The 17103-nt window shown below is 62.5% G+C and overlaps 2 protein-coding genes across 6 annotated transcripts in view; one reads left to right on the top strand and one right to left on the bottom strand.

The window, feature by feature from the left end:
* FAM83G (family with sequence similarity 83 member G) overlaps positions 1 to 16176 on the top strand; it is a 28215-nt gene extending 12039 nt beyond the window's left edge. Inside the window, exons 2-5 of the mRNA XM_060080421.1 lie at positions 1556 to 1723; positions 8177 to 8301; positions 8987 to 10202; positions 15781 to 16176. Of these exons, the coding sequence (XP_059936404.1) occupies positions 1556 to 1723; positions 8177 to 8301; positions 8987 to 10202; positions 15781 to 16176 (1905 nt within the window). The remainder of the gene's footprint in view (positions 1 to 1555; positions 1724 to 8176; positions 8302 to 8986; positions 10203 to 15780) is intronic.
* The window catches only part of SLC5A10 (solute carrier family 5 member 10), a 54443-nt gene that overhangs the window by 27497 nt on the left and 9843 nt on the right, over positions 1 to 17103 (bottom strand). For all 5 annotated transcript variants that reach the window (XM_060080416.1, XM_060080415.1, XM_060080419.1 and 2 more), the window contains 2 exons: positions 16315 to 16520; positions 10640 to 10775 (listed from right to left, as the gene is read on the bottom strand). In XM_060080416.1, coding sequence (XP_059936399.1) covers positions 10640 to 10775; positions 16315 to 16520 — 342 coding nt within the window. The remainder of the gene's footprint in view (positions 1 to 10639; positions 10776 to 16314; positions 16521 to 17103) is intronic.

Genomic DNA, 17103 nt, shown 5'->3' with positions numbered 1-17103 from the left:
TCTCCCAGGCCCAGCCATTTGGCACATTCTGAGTTGACAAGCACTCCCGAGGCCGCCTTAGGCGGCCAGAGAAGACCCTGGGCCTCGGCACTGGGGAGCCCTGGCTGGTCCCACGTGAGAAAGTTGGGCCTGGAAAAGCTAGGTGTCTGCTCAGGGTCACACAGAGACCCCGTCCGTGGAGGGCAGGGCAGGGAGGAGCCCCCAGAAGTACCGGCTTTGGTGCCAGATGTGTGACCGGCGTCAGCAGGGGCCCGGGGCCCAGGGGGAGCCCAGAGGGGCCTGCAGGGGCCAGCTGGGTGACCTCACGGGAGTGTGCAGGCATGTCCCTGGCAAGCCCCAGGCCACCCGCCAGGTCACGCTCCTGGCAGGGGTGGGGGTAACCCTGGCTCCCTGGCGGGCCTGGGTGGGTTCTAGCCTGACTGTCCCCAGCTTGCTGTGTGGCCCAGCGCATGACCCCTACCCGCCTCCCTGGGTAAGGCTCCCCTAGGGGGTTCTCAGACCCAGGATGGTGCCCTGGTGCCGGCTTTGGCGGGTGGGAGGGCTGGACGTCGGTTCGGGTCAGCAGCGTTGGGCCCTGGTCTGCTGTGTTCCCCTTTGCTGCCCAGTGGGACGGGGAGGGGAGGGGAAAAGCGAGACTGAGGGCCAGGGCCTGCTGGCCACTGAGCCCTGCCAGGCCCAGCGCCCTCTGACTACCCCACTCCCTGGCCCTGGGCTACGTGTGCCCCTTCTCTCCTCGTGCCTTGGCTCAGGCCAGGGCATATCACCGCCCATGCTGGGCAGTGGCTGGGCTGGGCTGGGGTAGATGTACTCTGACCTCTGGGGCCCCACCCTGAGCCAGTCCACAGGCTGAGAGCAGCTGTTGTGGCCCAGGTGTGGTCAGATGACAAGAAGATCACATGTAGTGGTCTGGGGTGTGTCCAAACCAGAAGAAGAGGTGGCAGCGAGGGAGCCTGTCCAGGGACCCAGGGGTGACCTCGGTGGGCGGCCCCAGCTTCTGCCTTCCTCCCTGCTGTGGACACATCTGCTCCATCTCAGCATCCTGGCGGGTAGTGGGCGGAGGGCATGGTGCAGCCTGCCCGGCTCGGGAATGCAACCCAGGAATAGAAACAGGGCGCCTGGCCAAGCCCTGAGCCCCGGCAGAGATGAGGGCTGCCTGGGGACTGGGGGTGGGGGCAGGCGCTCAAATCTCAGGACGCGCACCCTTCCCACTCCTCCCGCGCTCCTACTGCAGCTTCCCCTACACATTCCTCGCCTGGGTTTTGTTTTCTGCGGTCTTGTGTTACGGAAACAGCAGCCCGCGAACTGTGCCTCCCTCCGGAGAGTCCAGCCTGCGCCACCCACTGGGCATCTTGTACCCTGAGTGTCGATCCTACACCTGCAGCTGCAGGGCCAGGACAGCCAGCACTTCCCAGTCCCAGTCCCGAGGCCACAGGGAGCAGGGCCAGGGTGGGCGCCCGAAGAGGGTGGTGGGCGCGGGAAGGCCAGGCGTCCTGGCGAGGCACCTGTCTCCCCGGCCACGTGCCCTGACGGCCCCGGTCTCCCTTCCCGCTCACAGGTGATCGCTGTGGTCATGGACATGTTCACCGATGTGGACATCTTTAAGGACCTGCTGGATGCCAGCTTCAAGAGGAAGGTGGCCGTGTACATCATCGTGGACGAGAGTAGCGTCAAGTACTTCCTGCACATGTGTGAGCGGGCCCGCATGCACCTGGGGCACCTCAAGGTGAGCCGGCTCTTCGTTCAGTTCGTTGACAAAACTTGGGGCACCTGCCTTGTCGGTCTGGATCTGGGAACCTAGAGTTCAGTGTCCTAGAGCCGCCCATCAAGTGGTCACGCGGCCTCTGCTTCGGTGCCCCAAGGGACAGGACAGGACCTGTGACCAGGTGCTGGAGCCCATGTGAGGCGCTCCTTCGCAGGTGTTTCAGAGCAGCCCGTGCCACAGCGGTTATCTGTCTCTGCTTGCTCACCTCCAGTGACGGGGTGCTCAACCCCCTGGCTCTGGCAGCAAGCCCCAGCTGGACAGCTCCACCTCCCAGGAAGTCCTTTCTTGGTTTTAAACCAAAATCTGTTTCTGTATAGTGTCCACGCACAGGCTTTAGGATCCGGCTCCAACAGAGGAAGCTCCCTTGGGCTGAGTCCAGGGAGGGCTTCTTTGGTGGCTGCAGAGTTGACGTGGACTTGAGGAGTGAGCAGACTAGAAGAGGCCTTCCTTCCAGGGAGGGACACTGGGGACAGAGGTGGGGTTGTCAGCTTGGGCCTGGGTTCTCAGCATGGCTTTGCTGTGTGTCCTAGAGCATGTCACCTCCTCTCTCTGGACTCTGGGATCTCATTGGTCCAACAGAGGGGCCGATGACCCGTGTGACTGGGCTCTTCTGCTCAGACACCCTGGCATTTGGTGCCTTGCTTGGGGGTGGAGGGAGCCCTCCTTACGCCCAGCCATTGCTTGTTACCTACTCTGTGCAGCCTGCGCCCCAGGGTACAGATCAGTATGCGTAACGACAGCGAATACTTCCACGGCTCCCGTCCCAGGCAGGGGACATGGTTAACTTAGGTATCCTCACGGCAGCCAGTGGGAGGAGGCAGTTGTTCCACTTTACAGATCAGGGGATGCAGGCACTTGCCAGGTGTCACTCAATGTTAGTAAGCGAAGTTGATAAGGGGGGTGGGGGCCAGCACCGGGCCCTGTGGCTGAGCACAGGTCAGAATTCCTCGGGGCAACGCCAGCCTGGTTAACAAGGGGCTGGGGTCCCGCTCCTGTAACTGTCGGCATTGTCAAGGGATGCCCAGCTCAGCTGAGACCTTTCAAGTGGGTGTGAGCTCTCTGGGCTGCGAGTCTCTGGCTGTTGGGACATTTTTTATGTGGCCTCTCTGGTGGGTTGACCCCCAGCCCCGTGCTCGCCCGCTGTGCTGCCCTGCCTGCCGTGTAACTAGCACCAAGGGCCAACTCCCGGGGCAGACAGCTCAGGCCGGGAGGCCCGGAGCGTGGAAGAGGCGTCTTTTCAAAGGTGACTGCAGGGGCCTCAGCCGTGTGGGCAGCAGATCACAGAAACTCAGGGCTCTCCATCCAGCCCTCTGCCGTGCTCAGGAAGAGGCTGACGGGCCCACTCCCCCTGAGCCCCTGCCCCATGCCCGGTGGGGACCCTGCACACCTCGCGTCCCTCTGCCCGCAGGCATCCCCCTGCATGTGGACGAAGAGGCAGGGAGGGGGCTTGTCTGTGCTGAGCGGGGATCCAAACCCTGCGTGACCACTCCAGAGGCCTCTTCTTAGTGGGGAAACCCCAGGTGCCAGGCTCCTGGGAGGGTCTGGAGATCCCGGAAAGAGGGGCGGGGGGGCAGGCCATCCAGACCAGGTTTCCACAGGATACCCAGGAAAACCGAGGCCTGAGGGAGCCTGTGCCTTGCCCAGAGGCATTCCACCAAGTCGGGGCTGAACCTAAAAGCCAGCGATGGGAAGCTGCACAGATGGGGCCACACACCCTTGGTGCCCAGTGCCCTTGGCTGAGGCCGCATCTAACAGCAGGGCCGCCCTGGTGCTGCCCGCACAGGCTTCCTGGCTGCCAACTCCCTGACGCCGGGCCTATCTCTCTGAGCCTCCAGGGCTTTGTGACCACAAGGACACCTCACCAGGTTGTTTGAGGATGAAAGCAGAGGAGACAGTGGCTGTAAAAGTGCTCTGAGCTAAGGAGAGGCACACAGTTGCGGCAATAACAAGAGTTATAAACCCCGGGCCCTGGGCAGAGGGTGGAGGGCTTGAAATGAGGCTACTGCTTGGGGCATGGAGGGGGTTTCTGGCCCAGCCTGCCCTTCTCGCCACCCCCCTGCTCTGGGGAAGGTGGCAGATCCACAGGGTGACGTGCCCAGGAGCTGGACACTGTGGGACGGCCAGGCATCTTCATGGGAAGGAATGTGTGACCCTGGCCACCTCATTCTCATCTCCGAGCCTGCCCACTCCCAGCCCGGGCAGGTGGCCAGAGGCTCCTGTGGGCCCAGTCCTGGCCAAGTGTCACCTTGTCTAGAGCCTGCCTCCCTGCCTGCAGGCAGGCTGGGCCCAGACCTGTCTCGGGAGCACTTCCTTTGCTGGTAATCCCTGGGCCCGCCCTCGGCGTCTGCTGCTCCTGCCCAGCTCTGCAGCGACCTGCCCTCAGGTCGTGTGGGCCCAGGGTGTAGGTTGTGCCTGGTGGGGTCATACCTGTGACCAAGGGGGTGCTGGGCACCAGGAGCCAGGCCTCGGCCCCAGCTCTGCCCCTGCACTGTAACCTTAGGCAGAGACACTGAGGTTCTGGGCCTCAGCCTTCTTGTCTGAAAAATGGGAATATGGTCATTTATTTGGCAGGGCTGCCGTGAAGAGTCAAGGAGGCCACGTGGGGGCAGGGCACTCGGTCACGAACTCCCTTCCTATCTGCGGTTGGGGCAGCTGTGGCCCCTCCTGTGAACCCCCAGCTCTGGTCTGAATGCCAGGGGGCTTCCCTTCCCTCTCTGAGCCGTGGTCTGCTGGGGACCCCCCCAGTCTCCCCCTCCGGGCAGCCCCGCAGCCTGAACCCCTGAGCTCACACAACACATTCTGGAAACAGCTGCAGTATCACTTGGGTCCCCTCCCAGTTTCCAGGTGAGGCGGGAGGACAGGCACCAGCACCTCCCTGGCGCGAGGCTCCCAGCTGTCCTGAGCGTCCCCACCTGCCGGCTCAGTTGGGCCCCGACTCCCCCAGGCAGGGAACGTGGGAACGAGTGCCCATAATACACACAGGAACGGGCCTTGAGAAGACGACCCAACCCTCTCATCCCAGGGCCCAGGGCCCTGGGGGTGACACTGGGTGCTGAGGGATGCCGAGGGCCGGTGGGAGCTAGGCCTCGAGGCTCACAGCTTAGCACGGGACTGGAGCTGCGAGATGCCTGGCTGATCTGAAAAGCTAGTCTGCTTTGTGCAGCTGAACTGGAAAAACCAGCAGCCACTTGGGCGAAGGCTGGGCCCATTTCTGATGAACAAAGAATCCCCAGGCAGTGTGGCCACGGGAAGGCGCTGGGTGAGGATTCCGGCTCATGCTGGACAGGCCAGCACTGGCTCCGTTCTGGTGCCCGGGCCTCCTCCTCTCCCGACCTGCCTTTTCTGAGCCTGGCCTGGCTCTGTAATGGACTCAGGGCACTGCTTCTCAACATTTGGCAATGTCCAGAGATGTTTTTAATGGCCGTGACTACGAAGGTACTACTGGCATCTGGTGGGTGGTGGCCCGGGATGCTGTCCAACAGCCTACAATGCACAGGACAGCCGCTAATGGAGAACCACCGGGCCCAGAACATCACAGAGCCAAGCAGCCTGGCCCGGGGGAGAGCCAGGAGCCTCCCAGCCCTGCCCGGTCCCCTGCCCCCAAGGGTACTTCCCATCTCAGCTTCACAACAGCCTGGGGGAGGCCAGGGTGAGTACTGGTCCCCCTATCCCATTACAGAGAGTGAAACAGGCCCTTTAGAAGAGAGCAGAGGTTGGCTGGCACACGGAGACACGGCTCTCCGTCCCTGACCTGGCCTGATCTTGCTGTCACCGCTCAGGCCTGCTCAGGATAGTCTCTGGGCCTCCCCACTCCTCCTCCGGCCCAGAAGGTGCCAGCGGACCCCTGGAGGGTGAAAGGGCCGCCAGGGTGCAGCTGCAGGCTGTCCTCAGTCCCAAAGGGCCAGACCCTGTCCACTGGGAGGCCCTGGGGCAGGTCACTCCTCTCCCCGAGCCGCCTGACCATTGCATACGGCCGACAGTCCTGGCCTCCCCGGGCCTGAGTCCACACCATTCCAGATGTTCTCCTGTCCTCCCTCATTGGTCCCTCATTGGTCCCCCACCAGCCGCCCGAGAGGAAGGGATCACACCCCCGTCCCACTGCATGGCACAGCCCCGTCGTCCCCTCTAGTTTAGGGAGCAGCCGCTGAGTGCTGGGCCCCTTCCCGGCCCCTCCCCTGATGCACTGAGTCTTCACAGCAGCCCTGAAGCCGGGGGTGAGCAGGCCCATTTCACAGACGAGAACCCCGAGGCGTGAGGAGGCCAGGTTGCGTCCATTTGCGCCAGGACTGGAGCCGTGTTTGACCAGAGCTCAAGAGCAACCCACCTGCTCCAGTGGGGGCCTGGGCTTGTCCCCGAGGCTCCCACCAGCCCGGTGTGAGCACAGGAGGCCCCGTGGAGGTGCGGGGTGTGGTGCTGAGGCTAACCCAGCCCTCGTGCCCACCACGGCCTGCCCTGTACACGCTTGGGGCAGAAGCACCCTTGGAGCAGATGAAACTCTGCCATCCTCCCCGGACGTCCTCTCAGGGGCGATCACTGCGCCCCTCACATGTGAGGAAATGAGGCTCCAGAAAGTCTGGGGACTTGCCCAGGGCACCCCACTCGTCCTCCCCCTGCCTGCCACATGGTGTGCTAGGGGCGTTCCAGGCTCAGAGACAACGCGGCTTTGTGGGATCCTCCACCTCCGCTCGCCCGAGCCCTGGCTCCTGAGACGTTACCTCATCTGGGCCAGGCCCCACGGGGCGTTGTCACCCAGGAATAAACAGAAGCTGCAGAGCTGGGCTGCTGTCGGGCACAGGTGACAGGGGAAGGCCTCACAGGTTCTTTGCTCAGACTTCTGGCCCCCAAGCGTGCTCCGTATTCAGTACAGTCACAGACACTAATTGTCCTGGGCCTCAGCCAGCTTCCTGCTGTGCAGGCTGTGTGCAGACAGGCAGCTGGGGGAAGGGCGGGCAGGGAAGCCAGCCTGGGAGCAGAGGCTTATCTGCCTTCTGGGCCGGGCCCCATGGCCAGGCGGGCATCCATGGGACCTGCCCCTCACCCTCTGTGGGTACTGCCCTGGGGCTGCCCCAGCTGTAAGGTCCGGGACCTGTCACAGACGGGATGGGCGTCGGAGCACCCAGGGCTGTGGGCTGGAGTGCAGATGGTCTCCAGTTCTCTCTTTTCTCCCCTCTGCCCCTGCCCGGACTCAGGCCCACATCCCTCAGGTGCAGAAGCCCCTCCCTGTCCTCTTCCTCTGCTCCCTGTGCGTTTCGTGCACACTCCCCGCTGGACGCTGGAACTGGACGGCTCTGACCCCTCACTCCCTGCTCTAAGCCCTCTGTGGCTCCCTACTGCCCCCGGGCCCCACCAGGCCCCTCAGCGGCCGTAGGGTCTTTCATCGACATCTGTCTGGGCCCACCCTGCCGGCTCCTTTGCCCGCCCCCCTCCCCCGAAGTCCTCCCATGTCTGAATCAGGCCTTTGTAGTCCTGGGTCTGGGATGCTGCGTCCTCTTCCCACCTGACCCACTCTTCCTTGTCTTTCACACGTCAGCCCAGACACCAGCCTTCCCAGGAGGCGCCCCACAGCTGGGGTCATTACTTATCTGCTTCCCTCTCTTCTCCAACGAGGGATCCGTGTCACAGTCATGTCTGTGTCTGCGCTGGGGACCTCAGCAGGGGTCAGTGAACGAGTTAATAAGCTGGGGCCGGTGAGTGGGTGAGGGTCAGGGTTAGGGGATGTCGCAGAAGATGTAACAGACCAGCACCCCCCGTAAGCACATACCCCTCCGAAAGGAGTGAGGCTCCCGTCACCGGGGCCTACAAGGCGTTTCTGTCCTGGGCAGGCATCAGATTCACTGGGGCTTATGTTAAAAATGGAATTCCTGACCCCAGTCTCCCTGCGGCAGCTGCGAGCCTGAGTTTCTAACACACTGCCTGGGTGATGCTTGCACCCCCTGAGCCCAAGTCTGCTTCCTGCCCTGAAGGAAGGTGCGGGGGAGACCGGGGGAGAGGCCCGGCTGGTCACCCGTCCTGGCAAGGCCACCGATCTGCCCCAGTGCAAGACCCAGATTCCCTCAGGGCAGCCCCCTCCCCTTCCCAAGTTGCACAGCCCCCAGCCATCAGGGGGACCTTTCTAAAATGTGTCTGCATCCCCCTCCTGCTCAGGACCCTGCGGCAGCGTTCTCCAAGCTGGCCCGCACACGGGGCCTGTCCGGCTGGGCTGCCCTGTGGACCCCCTTCAGGCCACACCAAGACCATCCTGCAGCCCTTCATCTCCAGCCCCCGCCCTCCTCCCACCCCTTCCCACCTCGGCGCATCCCCACATGCACCGCCGCTTTCCCCAGGCCCATCGGCGATCCCCTGAATCCCTCCCTGAGCCCGGGCAGGGTGGTCAGTGCTGGGTTGTGTAACTCCGCCCCCTGTCCCCCGACACAGAATCTCAGGGTGCGGAGCAGCGGAGGGACCGAATTCTTCACGCGGTCGGCCACCAAGTTCAAGGGTGCCCTGGCCCAGAAGTTCATGTTCGTGGATGGAGACCGGGCCATCTGCGGCTCCTACAGGTGACTCTGGCTTTCGGGGGGCCGGGGGAGGGGCGGCTCCAGTTCCCAGCTGGTTTCTGCCCTTAATCCTGCTTTGTGACACCCCGGTTATTCCAGTTCACTGGTCCCCAAACTGCTGAGGTGTGAGCGGGGCTGGGCATGCCTGCACGCTGCCCACCTGTCTCGGAAGCAGGCAGAGCGAGGCTTTTATCCGTGAGACTGTTGTTCCTGCCTCGAGGTGTCAGCAGCCAGACGTGGGGTGTGGGCCAGGCCGGCTGCGTCCTCCCAGGCCCACAGGGCGGTCACTCGGAGAGCTGCTCTCAGGGAGGGGCCAGGATGAGGACGGTGCGGTCTAGCTCTGCCAGCCCCGCCACACAGCGGGCAGCAAGGCAGGGGCCATCCACGGCCACACGGGGTGGGCACAAGTCACTGTGCCGACGACCCCCGCTGTCCAGGCTGCACACCCGCAAGGAGCTTGCCACACAGGCGCTGCCTGAGGTCCCACACCAGGCCTGACGCTGGGGCTCGGGCCCCGTCGGGCCCCGTCCTCTGCCCCTGCTCGCTTCTCTTTAATCCCTTCTGTGGCCACAGTCTGACGGACGCTAGCCTGTGTGTGCACGGGGGTGGGGGGCTCGGGGCTGGGGGCTGCTCCCTCTTCCCGGGCCCTGGGCCCTGTGCCTGACCAGGCTGCCGCCCTTTGTTGCAGCTTCACGTGGTCGGCTGCAAGGACGGACAGGAACGTGATCTCCGTGCTGTCAGGCCAGGTGGTGGAGATGTTCGACCGGCAGTTCCAGGAGCTGTACCTCACGTCACACAGCGTCAGCCTCAAGGGCATCGCCATGGAGAAGGAGCCCGAGCCCGAGCCCGTCGTGCTGCACTCTGTGGTCCCGCAGGTGCCCTCAGGCACCATGGCCAAGAAGCTCGTCAACCCCAAGTACGCGCTGGTCAAGGCCAAGAGCGCTGACGAGATCGCCAAGTTGTCCTCCGAGAAGCAGGAGGCCTCCAGGACCCTGGGGGTGCGGGGCAGGGCCCTAGCCGAGCTGCCGGGAGACCTCCCCGAGTCACCCTTGCCTATCCACCCGGGGCTGCTCAACCTGGAACGGGCCAACATGTTTGAATACCTGCCCACGTGGGTGGAGCCGGACCCGGAACCCGGCAGCGACATCCTAGGCTACATCAACATCATCGACCCCAACATCTGGAACCCCCAGCCCAGCCAGATGAACCGCATCAAGATCCGGGACACATCCCAGGCCGGGACCCAGCTGTGGAGGCAGAGCCAGGACTCTAGCCCCGCCCCCCAGCCCAGATCCCCCCAGGACGGGGTTGACGCCAAGCCACGGCCTCCTGTGCCCAAGCCCCGGACAGTCCCGGTGGCAGACCTGCTTGCTCAGGAGGGCGGCAGTGTTGGCTGGGCCCTGGCAACCCCAGAGGGGCAGGCGCCCCATAACCGGACGGACCACGGGCTCCCCAGGACGGCAGGCCCAGGCCATGCCCCGCTTCAGCGCCAGCTGTCTGTGACCCAGGATGACCCCAACGGCGGGGGGCCGGTGTTCCCCAATGGGCTAGAGGAGGAGGAGGAGGAAGACGACGATGACTACGTGACCCTCAGTGACCAGGACAGCCTCTCGGGCAGCTCTGGCCGTGGTCCTGGCCCCCAGCGGCCCTCGGTGGCCTCCTCGTCCGTGTCAGATGAGTGTTTTGAGGTGATGGAGCGCTCGGCCACCCTCCGGAGTTGCCACTCAGAGCAGGTGGCCAACGGGCCAGCCCAGCACCCCCACCGACATCTGAGTGCTCCCCACATGACCCGTGGGACCTTTGGTGGACCCCTGGGTGGCTCCTCGTGGGCCCAAGGTCAGGAGAGAGAAGAGGCAGGCGCTCTGAGGATGCAGGCCCCACACCTGGCAGACAAGGAGGCACAGGTGGGTCGGGGCCCCTGCGCACCAGGGTCCTGGGAGCCCCTCCCCCACGCCTGGGCAGCCGCCTCCCCAGGTCATTACCGAGCATCCCATAAAGGCAACCTGAGCCAGCTACCAGGAGCCGAAAGGAAACACACGTAACACACCCAGCGGTTTCAGGGGTGTGGTGTTACGTGGGTGGTCTGCTCCCTAGTTTGTGGATGAGGAGATGGCGGCGGCACAGAGATGTTCCTTCACACCATGAGATCACACAGCAGTAGGTAGTCTTTGCCCGGACCTTATGTCAAGCCACCTCCGTGTCGATCCCTTTCACTGTGGCCCTGGGGACCACTCCCCTCCCCGCTCCCCCAGGCCGGGAAACAGCTTGCCTCTGTCCTTGACCTCTCCTCCTGGTGACCTCTGCACCCTGCAGCCAGCCCAGCCCCCAGGGCCCGTCCTACCTGGGAACAGCACGCGGCTGATCATTCCCGGCATGATGATCAGGCCCATGGGCAGCATCTTGAGGTAGCTGGCCAGGATGGAGCCCCCCTTGGCGTGGTTCAGGTCCCTGGCGGACAGTGACCGCTGCACGATGACCTGGGGGCAGGGGAGGGAGTGAGCCCCAGCCTCCTCGGGATTTCTCCCCCGTGGGCCTCAGGGAGTGTGCGAGATAGGTGCTGTCCCACTAGCCCGAGACCGGCCTGAGACAGCCACGCCCACCCTGACACCCAACAGCATCCCTGCCAGTTGTCTGAGCACGTGGGGCCAAGGTTCTCTCCAGGGACTCAGTCGTCCAGGAGGGAAGGTGTTGGTCCTGACCAGTCTGTCACCCTGGCAATTGTCAGGGCGGGAGGAGACCCTGGGTGGGTAGGTATCAGGGACACCCCCCCACCTCCTGCACCCTCACGAGAGGCTGGCAGGCTCATGCACGTGCCAAGAGCAGACGCTGGTTCCAACTGTGTTGTGTCCCTGGCAGAGGTCCGGAGCTTTAGGACCTGGGTTTGGGGAAGCTTGCGTTTCAGTAATGGAAGGAGCTAGAAGCTGCATGAGGGCAACTCCTCATGTAGCCTAAGGCAGCTCCTACCTGGGCCTCAGCTTCCAGATCTGCAGAATGGGAGGGGGGTAGTTGGAACTGATGGCATCTGAGATCCCTCCCAGTTCTGACACCATGGTTCTACTTTTTTTTTTTTTTTTTTCCGGTACGTGGGCCTCTCACTGCTGTGGCCTCTCCTGTTGCGGAGCACAGGCTCCAGACGCACAGGCTCAGCGGCCATGGGTCACGGGCCCAGCCGCTCGGCGGCATGTGGGATCTTCCCGGACCGGGGCACGAACCCGTGTCCCCTGCATCGGCAGGCGGACTCGCAACCACTGCGCCACCAGGGAAGCCCCTGTTCTACTCTAGAATGTGGGACTTTAAACAGCTTTACTGAGACATGATTCACACACAGTTCAGCCACATAAAGTGTACACCTCCATGGTTTTTAGTATGTTCACAGAGTTGTGCAACCTATAACTTTTAAATACAAGTATTTTTCCTTCGGTGTTCTGCAGTTGAAATCACCTCCTGCAATCCAGAAGTAGGAATTCTTTGTGATTTTAACTTATTTTCCAAACACGCGAGTTTGACAGGTAGCTCCTAGCATTTCTCTCTAGACACAGCTCTTGGTGAAGCATTAATTACAGGGTGCCAGGGCGGGGCAAGCTCTAAAACAGATTTTTCTCTGGTAGATCAGGCAGGGATGGAGTCATTTTCAAAGCTCTCAGGGTGCAGCCAATTGAATCCACTAGACTATTCCTTGGTGTCCATTGGGAGACTCCACCCTCCCCGGCTCATCCTCCAGCACCTTTTCATCAACGGGAGAAAATAACCTGGGTTTACATCAAAGCAAAGGGGCTGCCAGGGCATTCTGGGAAATAGTGGCTTGTAGCCTGTTCTTCATCAGAGGACCTCAGATGCTTTCTCTATGTGATCTTTTCCATCTTTTCCCAAGGTCTTACCTGGCTGAAGACAGTCAGTACTTAATAGTCAGGGACCTAGTGGGCCATGCTTGATCTAGTGTCTGATGCCTAGGGAACAGTTAACATCCAACGGAACAAATGCAGACTCATCATGTCAGGCGTAGGAGTGGAAACAGCCTTTGTTTTAGGAGAAACCTGTTTCCACCACTGTACTCGAACTCCCTCCACTTTCACAAAAGTGGTTTTTGTAAAGGCCCAAAATTGTGTGTGTCCATCTCAGAGGCCCCTCAGTGCTCATTTGTGTTTAGGGTCCTTAAGAGAAACTGTCGTGTGCTTCTTCAGAGGCCCATCTAAATGTCTCAGAGAAAATGAGATGAAAACTGTACTCCTGTAAAGGAGCTCTGGATCAGAGGTGATTATCCCTCAAAATTTAGGCTTCTGAGTAGTTTGTAGTATTCACCTCAAGATCCTAAAGCGAAGGCACATCCTTGGAGGTGTGCTCACTCGCACTTACTGTAGTGCGCAGTCCCACAGAGGCTAAATAGCACTTGGATGTTGGCTGGACCGCGTCTAAAAATAGAACTCTGGGACTTCCCTGGTGGTCCAGTGGTTAGGACTCTGTGCTTTCCCTGCCAAGGGCGCGGGTTCAATCCCTGGCCAGGGAACTAAGATCCCACAAGCCCCGTGATGCAGCCCAGCGGAAAAAAAAAAATAGAACTCTGACCTGCCCGGGAAGCCACCCCGTTATGTACAATAAACAGCTCTCAGAGCCGTGCAGGAAGACCGACGGTTCTCTCCAGCAACCACTCGGGAGGCTGCAGGACGACTGCTGTAACAGCCCCCAGGCGGCCAGGACCTAATTAATAACTGACAGCATCTCTAACTTCTGTCCCCTACTCGCTTCCTACCCCCACCAAGCACACGGTCGCCCCACCTCCCGTGTCCCCAGGCCGTGGCCTCCCATCAGGGCCTCCCATCAGGGCCTCTGCAGAGCTCCCTGACTCATCTGCCTGCCTTTCAGCCTCTGCCAAATGTGAGGGACGGCAGCTGCCTCCCGTTTGCTGTAGCTCAGAATAAACTGCCTTTGCTTTTCTTAAAAAAAAAAAATGACAGGGTGCCAGGGCTGGCGGCGTGGGGTCTGCAGGGCAAGCTGATTCCAATCCTGCCTCTCCGCCAGCTCCTGTGACGTGCCGTAAGTCCTTTCCTCACTTTGGGCCTCAGTCTCCCTGTCTAGACAGTGAGGGGGTCAGACGTGCTTCTCTGTAGACCCTTCCCCTGTGATGGCCTGTGATTACAAGAGCCCAGGGCCACGCTCCCCACGGGAGAGAAGAGTTTCCCTAAATCCCTGCGTGTCTTCCCTTATTTTGCTCCGTGCTCTTGGCGGCCAGCCCCGGGAGGTGGCTACAGCTCCTACAGCTGGAGAAGCTGAGGCTCGGTGCCCCAGCAGGCAGGGCCGGGGCCTCCCCGGCAGCATCCTCCCAGTGCATCTCCGCACAGGCCCCGCCGGAGGCCAGCTCCCTCTCCCCGCCCAGCCGCTGGACCTCCCCGAACCGCTCTGTCCTCGCCTGCAAGATGTAACATGACCCCCGACCTGCAGGGCTGCTGCAAATCCTGGATGAGGCCGCGTGTGGACAGCCAAGCCCGTGCCTGGGTGGCTGGCTGCGAGTCACCAAGTTTAGGCATCCGTCAGGGCCACCTCGGGGTCAGCTACGGCCCGGTGCCACCAGGAGCATTTGGACCCCTTGGCTGTGAGATGGGGACAAGAGAGCCCACGGGAACATGGGAGAAACGAGGTGACGGGGCCCATGCACTTGACACTGCGCCTGACCTGCGCAGGAGCCTGGAAGGTGGTGGCCGCCATGAGGACTGACCCAGCTGCTGCCTGAAAGACAGCCCGTCTGAAACTGCAGCAGCGGCAGGTGACGAGAGAAGCACTGGCACCACAGGAGTGGGCAGGCCCCAAGGACCCTCTGGTCTGTGCGCCTCCCAGGGGTATAGACTGAGCGGCTGAGGTCGGGGAGGGGCGTGGCAGCTCTCTGCCCACCGGGCCTCTGCCTCCTGTTTTACTGGATTTGTTGGGTTCTGATCGTCACCTACGCACTGTGACTGAGCTGGGAGACACTGAGAAGTCTAAAGAAAACGAAAAGCGCCCATGGCCCCAGGACACAGAGCTGCCGCTTGCCGCTGACCACACCGAGGGTGTCCCGGGGGCCGAGTAGAGTCCTGCCAAGCCCCCAGGACCCAGTGGGTCGGTACCTGTGTGGCGGGGGTTCTGGTCCAAGGCCCAGCAGTCGCCTAGGCAGACCCAGCCTGAGCAGGAGGACGATGGGGAGGGAAGGCTGAGGCCAGGTGTGGGCCCCCAATGCCAGTGGCACTCTGGACCCCCTTGGGGTCAGCTGCCTCCTTGTGTGACCTTCTTATCCAGGAGGCAAGCCCAGTCCAGCCCTGACCTCCAGGCCACTCACTTGGCCTTCATGTGAGTGCTGACTCACCTGGCCTTCATGGGAAAATCTCCCGAATGCTGCCCCACCCAGAGACGCCAGTGCCACGCCAGGCCATGCCGAGTGCGGAGGGAACGAGAGGTGCCCTGGGGTGGAGGGGCCCCGGCTGGCCCACAGGGCAGTCCAGACACTTCCCCGCATGCCCTCCACCACCGGCCTTTCAACCAGCCCCTCGCTCACCCAGGCCGGCGGCCCTCAGGCCTCCCAGAGGTGCTAGACAGACACCTGTGGTGGGCGCAGCCTACAAGGGACTCTCCGGCACCATGTCACAGATGGGAAAACTGAGGCCCAGCCTCCCAGGGTTTCTGGACCCTCCCAAGCTAGATTGCCTCCCACTGTCACAGCCCAGGCAGGGTCTCCCAGCGAGCACACAAAACACCTACGCTCGGGAGATGTAGTAGAGTGCCCCTCGCTGGGCAGGCCCTCCACCCTGGGCCTCAGTGTCCTGGCCTGTGGATGGGGCCGCCGGGTGTGCCTCACAGGGAAGCTGCCCCTATTCACCCCACAGTGACTGGCTGGGTCGACTCTCGGGCTGGCTGCCTCACTCCTGGGTGGGGCCCTCGAGGCCATGGGTCCAGAGGCAAGGACGGTCATCAGGCCCCTGCCCGCTGAGCCTCTGGTGCTCACGAGGCCCCTTCCCGCCCAAGTGCCACCTGGAGCTACCCATGGCCCTCGAGGCAGGCAGGGTGGGGGTATCGTCTGCTTCTTCCCAGAGAGGGAGCAGGGCCGCCTGGTGCCACCTGGTACGCGCCCATCTCGGGAAGGACTAGAGTCAGACTCCGGAGGAAGACCTAGCCGCCACACTCGCCAGACACGCGGGCGCAGGGGGAGGCGCTGTCTCTGGCATCCCCGTCCGTCCCTCTTCGGAGGGCGTGGAGGAGGAGGGCGGGGCATGGGGAAGAGTAGGCACTGGCCTTAATGCGACCTCGCAGGCAGGACCGTTCCCCTGGGACATGTGGGGAAACCGAGGCACGGGGGACTGGACGACACTTGTCTAGGACCACCAGTTGGTGAATGGCAAGGCCAGGAAGCAAACCCAGGTGTGCCGGCTGCAGCCTGCCTGGCAAGGGCCCCTGCCTCGGGAGGGGGCAGAGCTGCCCCAGCCCCCGGGTCTCACTCACTGCTCTCTCTCTCTCTCCCAGGGCCAGCGGTTCCACCACTATGGAGTCCCTAGGGATAAAGATGCCTTCCCGCAGCCGTCGAGGACCCTGGGACCCCCGCGGTACCGCCCCGCCGCCAATGGCGCCCAGAGCTCCAGCAGGAAAGCGGGCCTGGCTGTGGCAGGTCCCCAGCACTCGCAGGCCAAGGGTGGCCCGGGGCCCTGTGAGCTGCTGGGTCCTGGGACCCCAAGACTGGCCCGAAACGCCAGCCCCCAGCCCGACGGCAGGGCCACCGAGGAGCATCCCAGCCCCCTCGGAATCCCGTACTCCAAACTGTCCCAGTCGAAGCACCTGAAGGCCAGGATAGGTGGCAGCCAGTGGGCTTCATCCGACTCTAAACGGCAGGCCCAGGCCCCCCGGGACTGCAAGGACCCCTAACACCTTGTGCCCGGGCCTGAAGCCATGCCATCCACGGCTTCCACCCCAGCCCGGGCTCACCGTGCAGGTGTCCCCTGACCGCCCTGACCTCCAGAGCCACCCTGGAAGGCAGGAAGGTAGGGAGGGCGGCGACCTCACCTGGTCGGTGCACCAGTACCAGGTGGCCATGATGGTCAGGCCGAAGGTCATCCCGGTCCACGGGAGGTCCCCCGTGTAGGGGTCTCGGAACATGTGCATGGCGTCTGCCCGCGGCATGTGGCAGGTCGTGTTGGAGATGATCCTGGATGGGACGGCCCGGGCGTAGGCTGACGCCAGCTGCTCATACCCGCCGATCTGCTCGAAAGCTGGAGGGGGCGGGCGGGACAGGCACGGTTGGTGGCTGGTGGCTGTGACTCCCAGCCCCACTGCCCTCATCTCACGAGTAACTTCTTCATGCATCAAACTCAACTTGTTCCCACTTCACCTTTTCCAGTGTCTGGAAAGGTATGGAGGTAGAGGGTTTTAAAAAAGGTGAATTCAAAGGACTATTTTATTTGTATTTAAAATGATAATATTAAATGAGCATTCCACACGAGGGCACCCCAGTGTCCTGCCGGCCTCTGGATGCCCACTAGCCCCAGGCGGGAGCTCTCTGCCAGGCTGTCGACTCAAGGAAGCAAACGTGTCTCTTCTTGGCATTCGAGGACCTTCCTGAGGAATCTGAAGGGCTAACGTCCTGACCCAGGGGGCTTCCAAAGGACATGGCTTCGGCAGAGCTAAGAATGGCTGGGGGATGTGGCACGGAGAAGGGACACAGTCCCCAGAGGGGCAGGGGCGCCACCAAGGCTACACTGCCAGCTGGCCGGCGCGGGCCGACCACGTTCACCCCCTCACTGCTCCTGTCTGCCTCGGGGTCTGGGCCCACCTGAGGCTTTTGCTTTGTCTGTG

This window comes from Mesoplodon densirostris, chromosome 18 (assembly GCF_025265405.1).
Source record: "Mesoplodon densirostris isolate mMesDen1 chromosome 18, mMesDen1 primary haplotype, whole genome shotgun sequence".
Classification (NCBI taxonomy): domain Eukaryota; kingdom Metazoa; phylum Chordata; class Mammalia; order Artiodactyla; family Ziphiidae; genus Mesoplodon; species Mesoplodon densirostris.
Note: the sequence above shows the minus strand (reverse complement) of the source record. Positions and strands in the feature narration are given on the sequence as shown.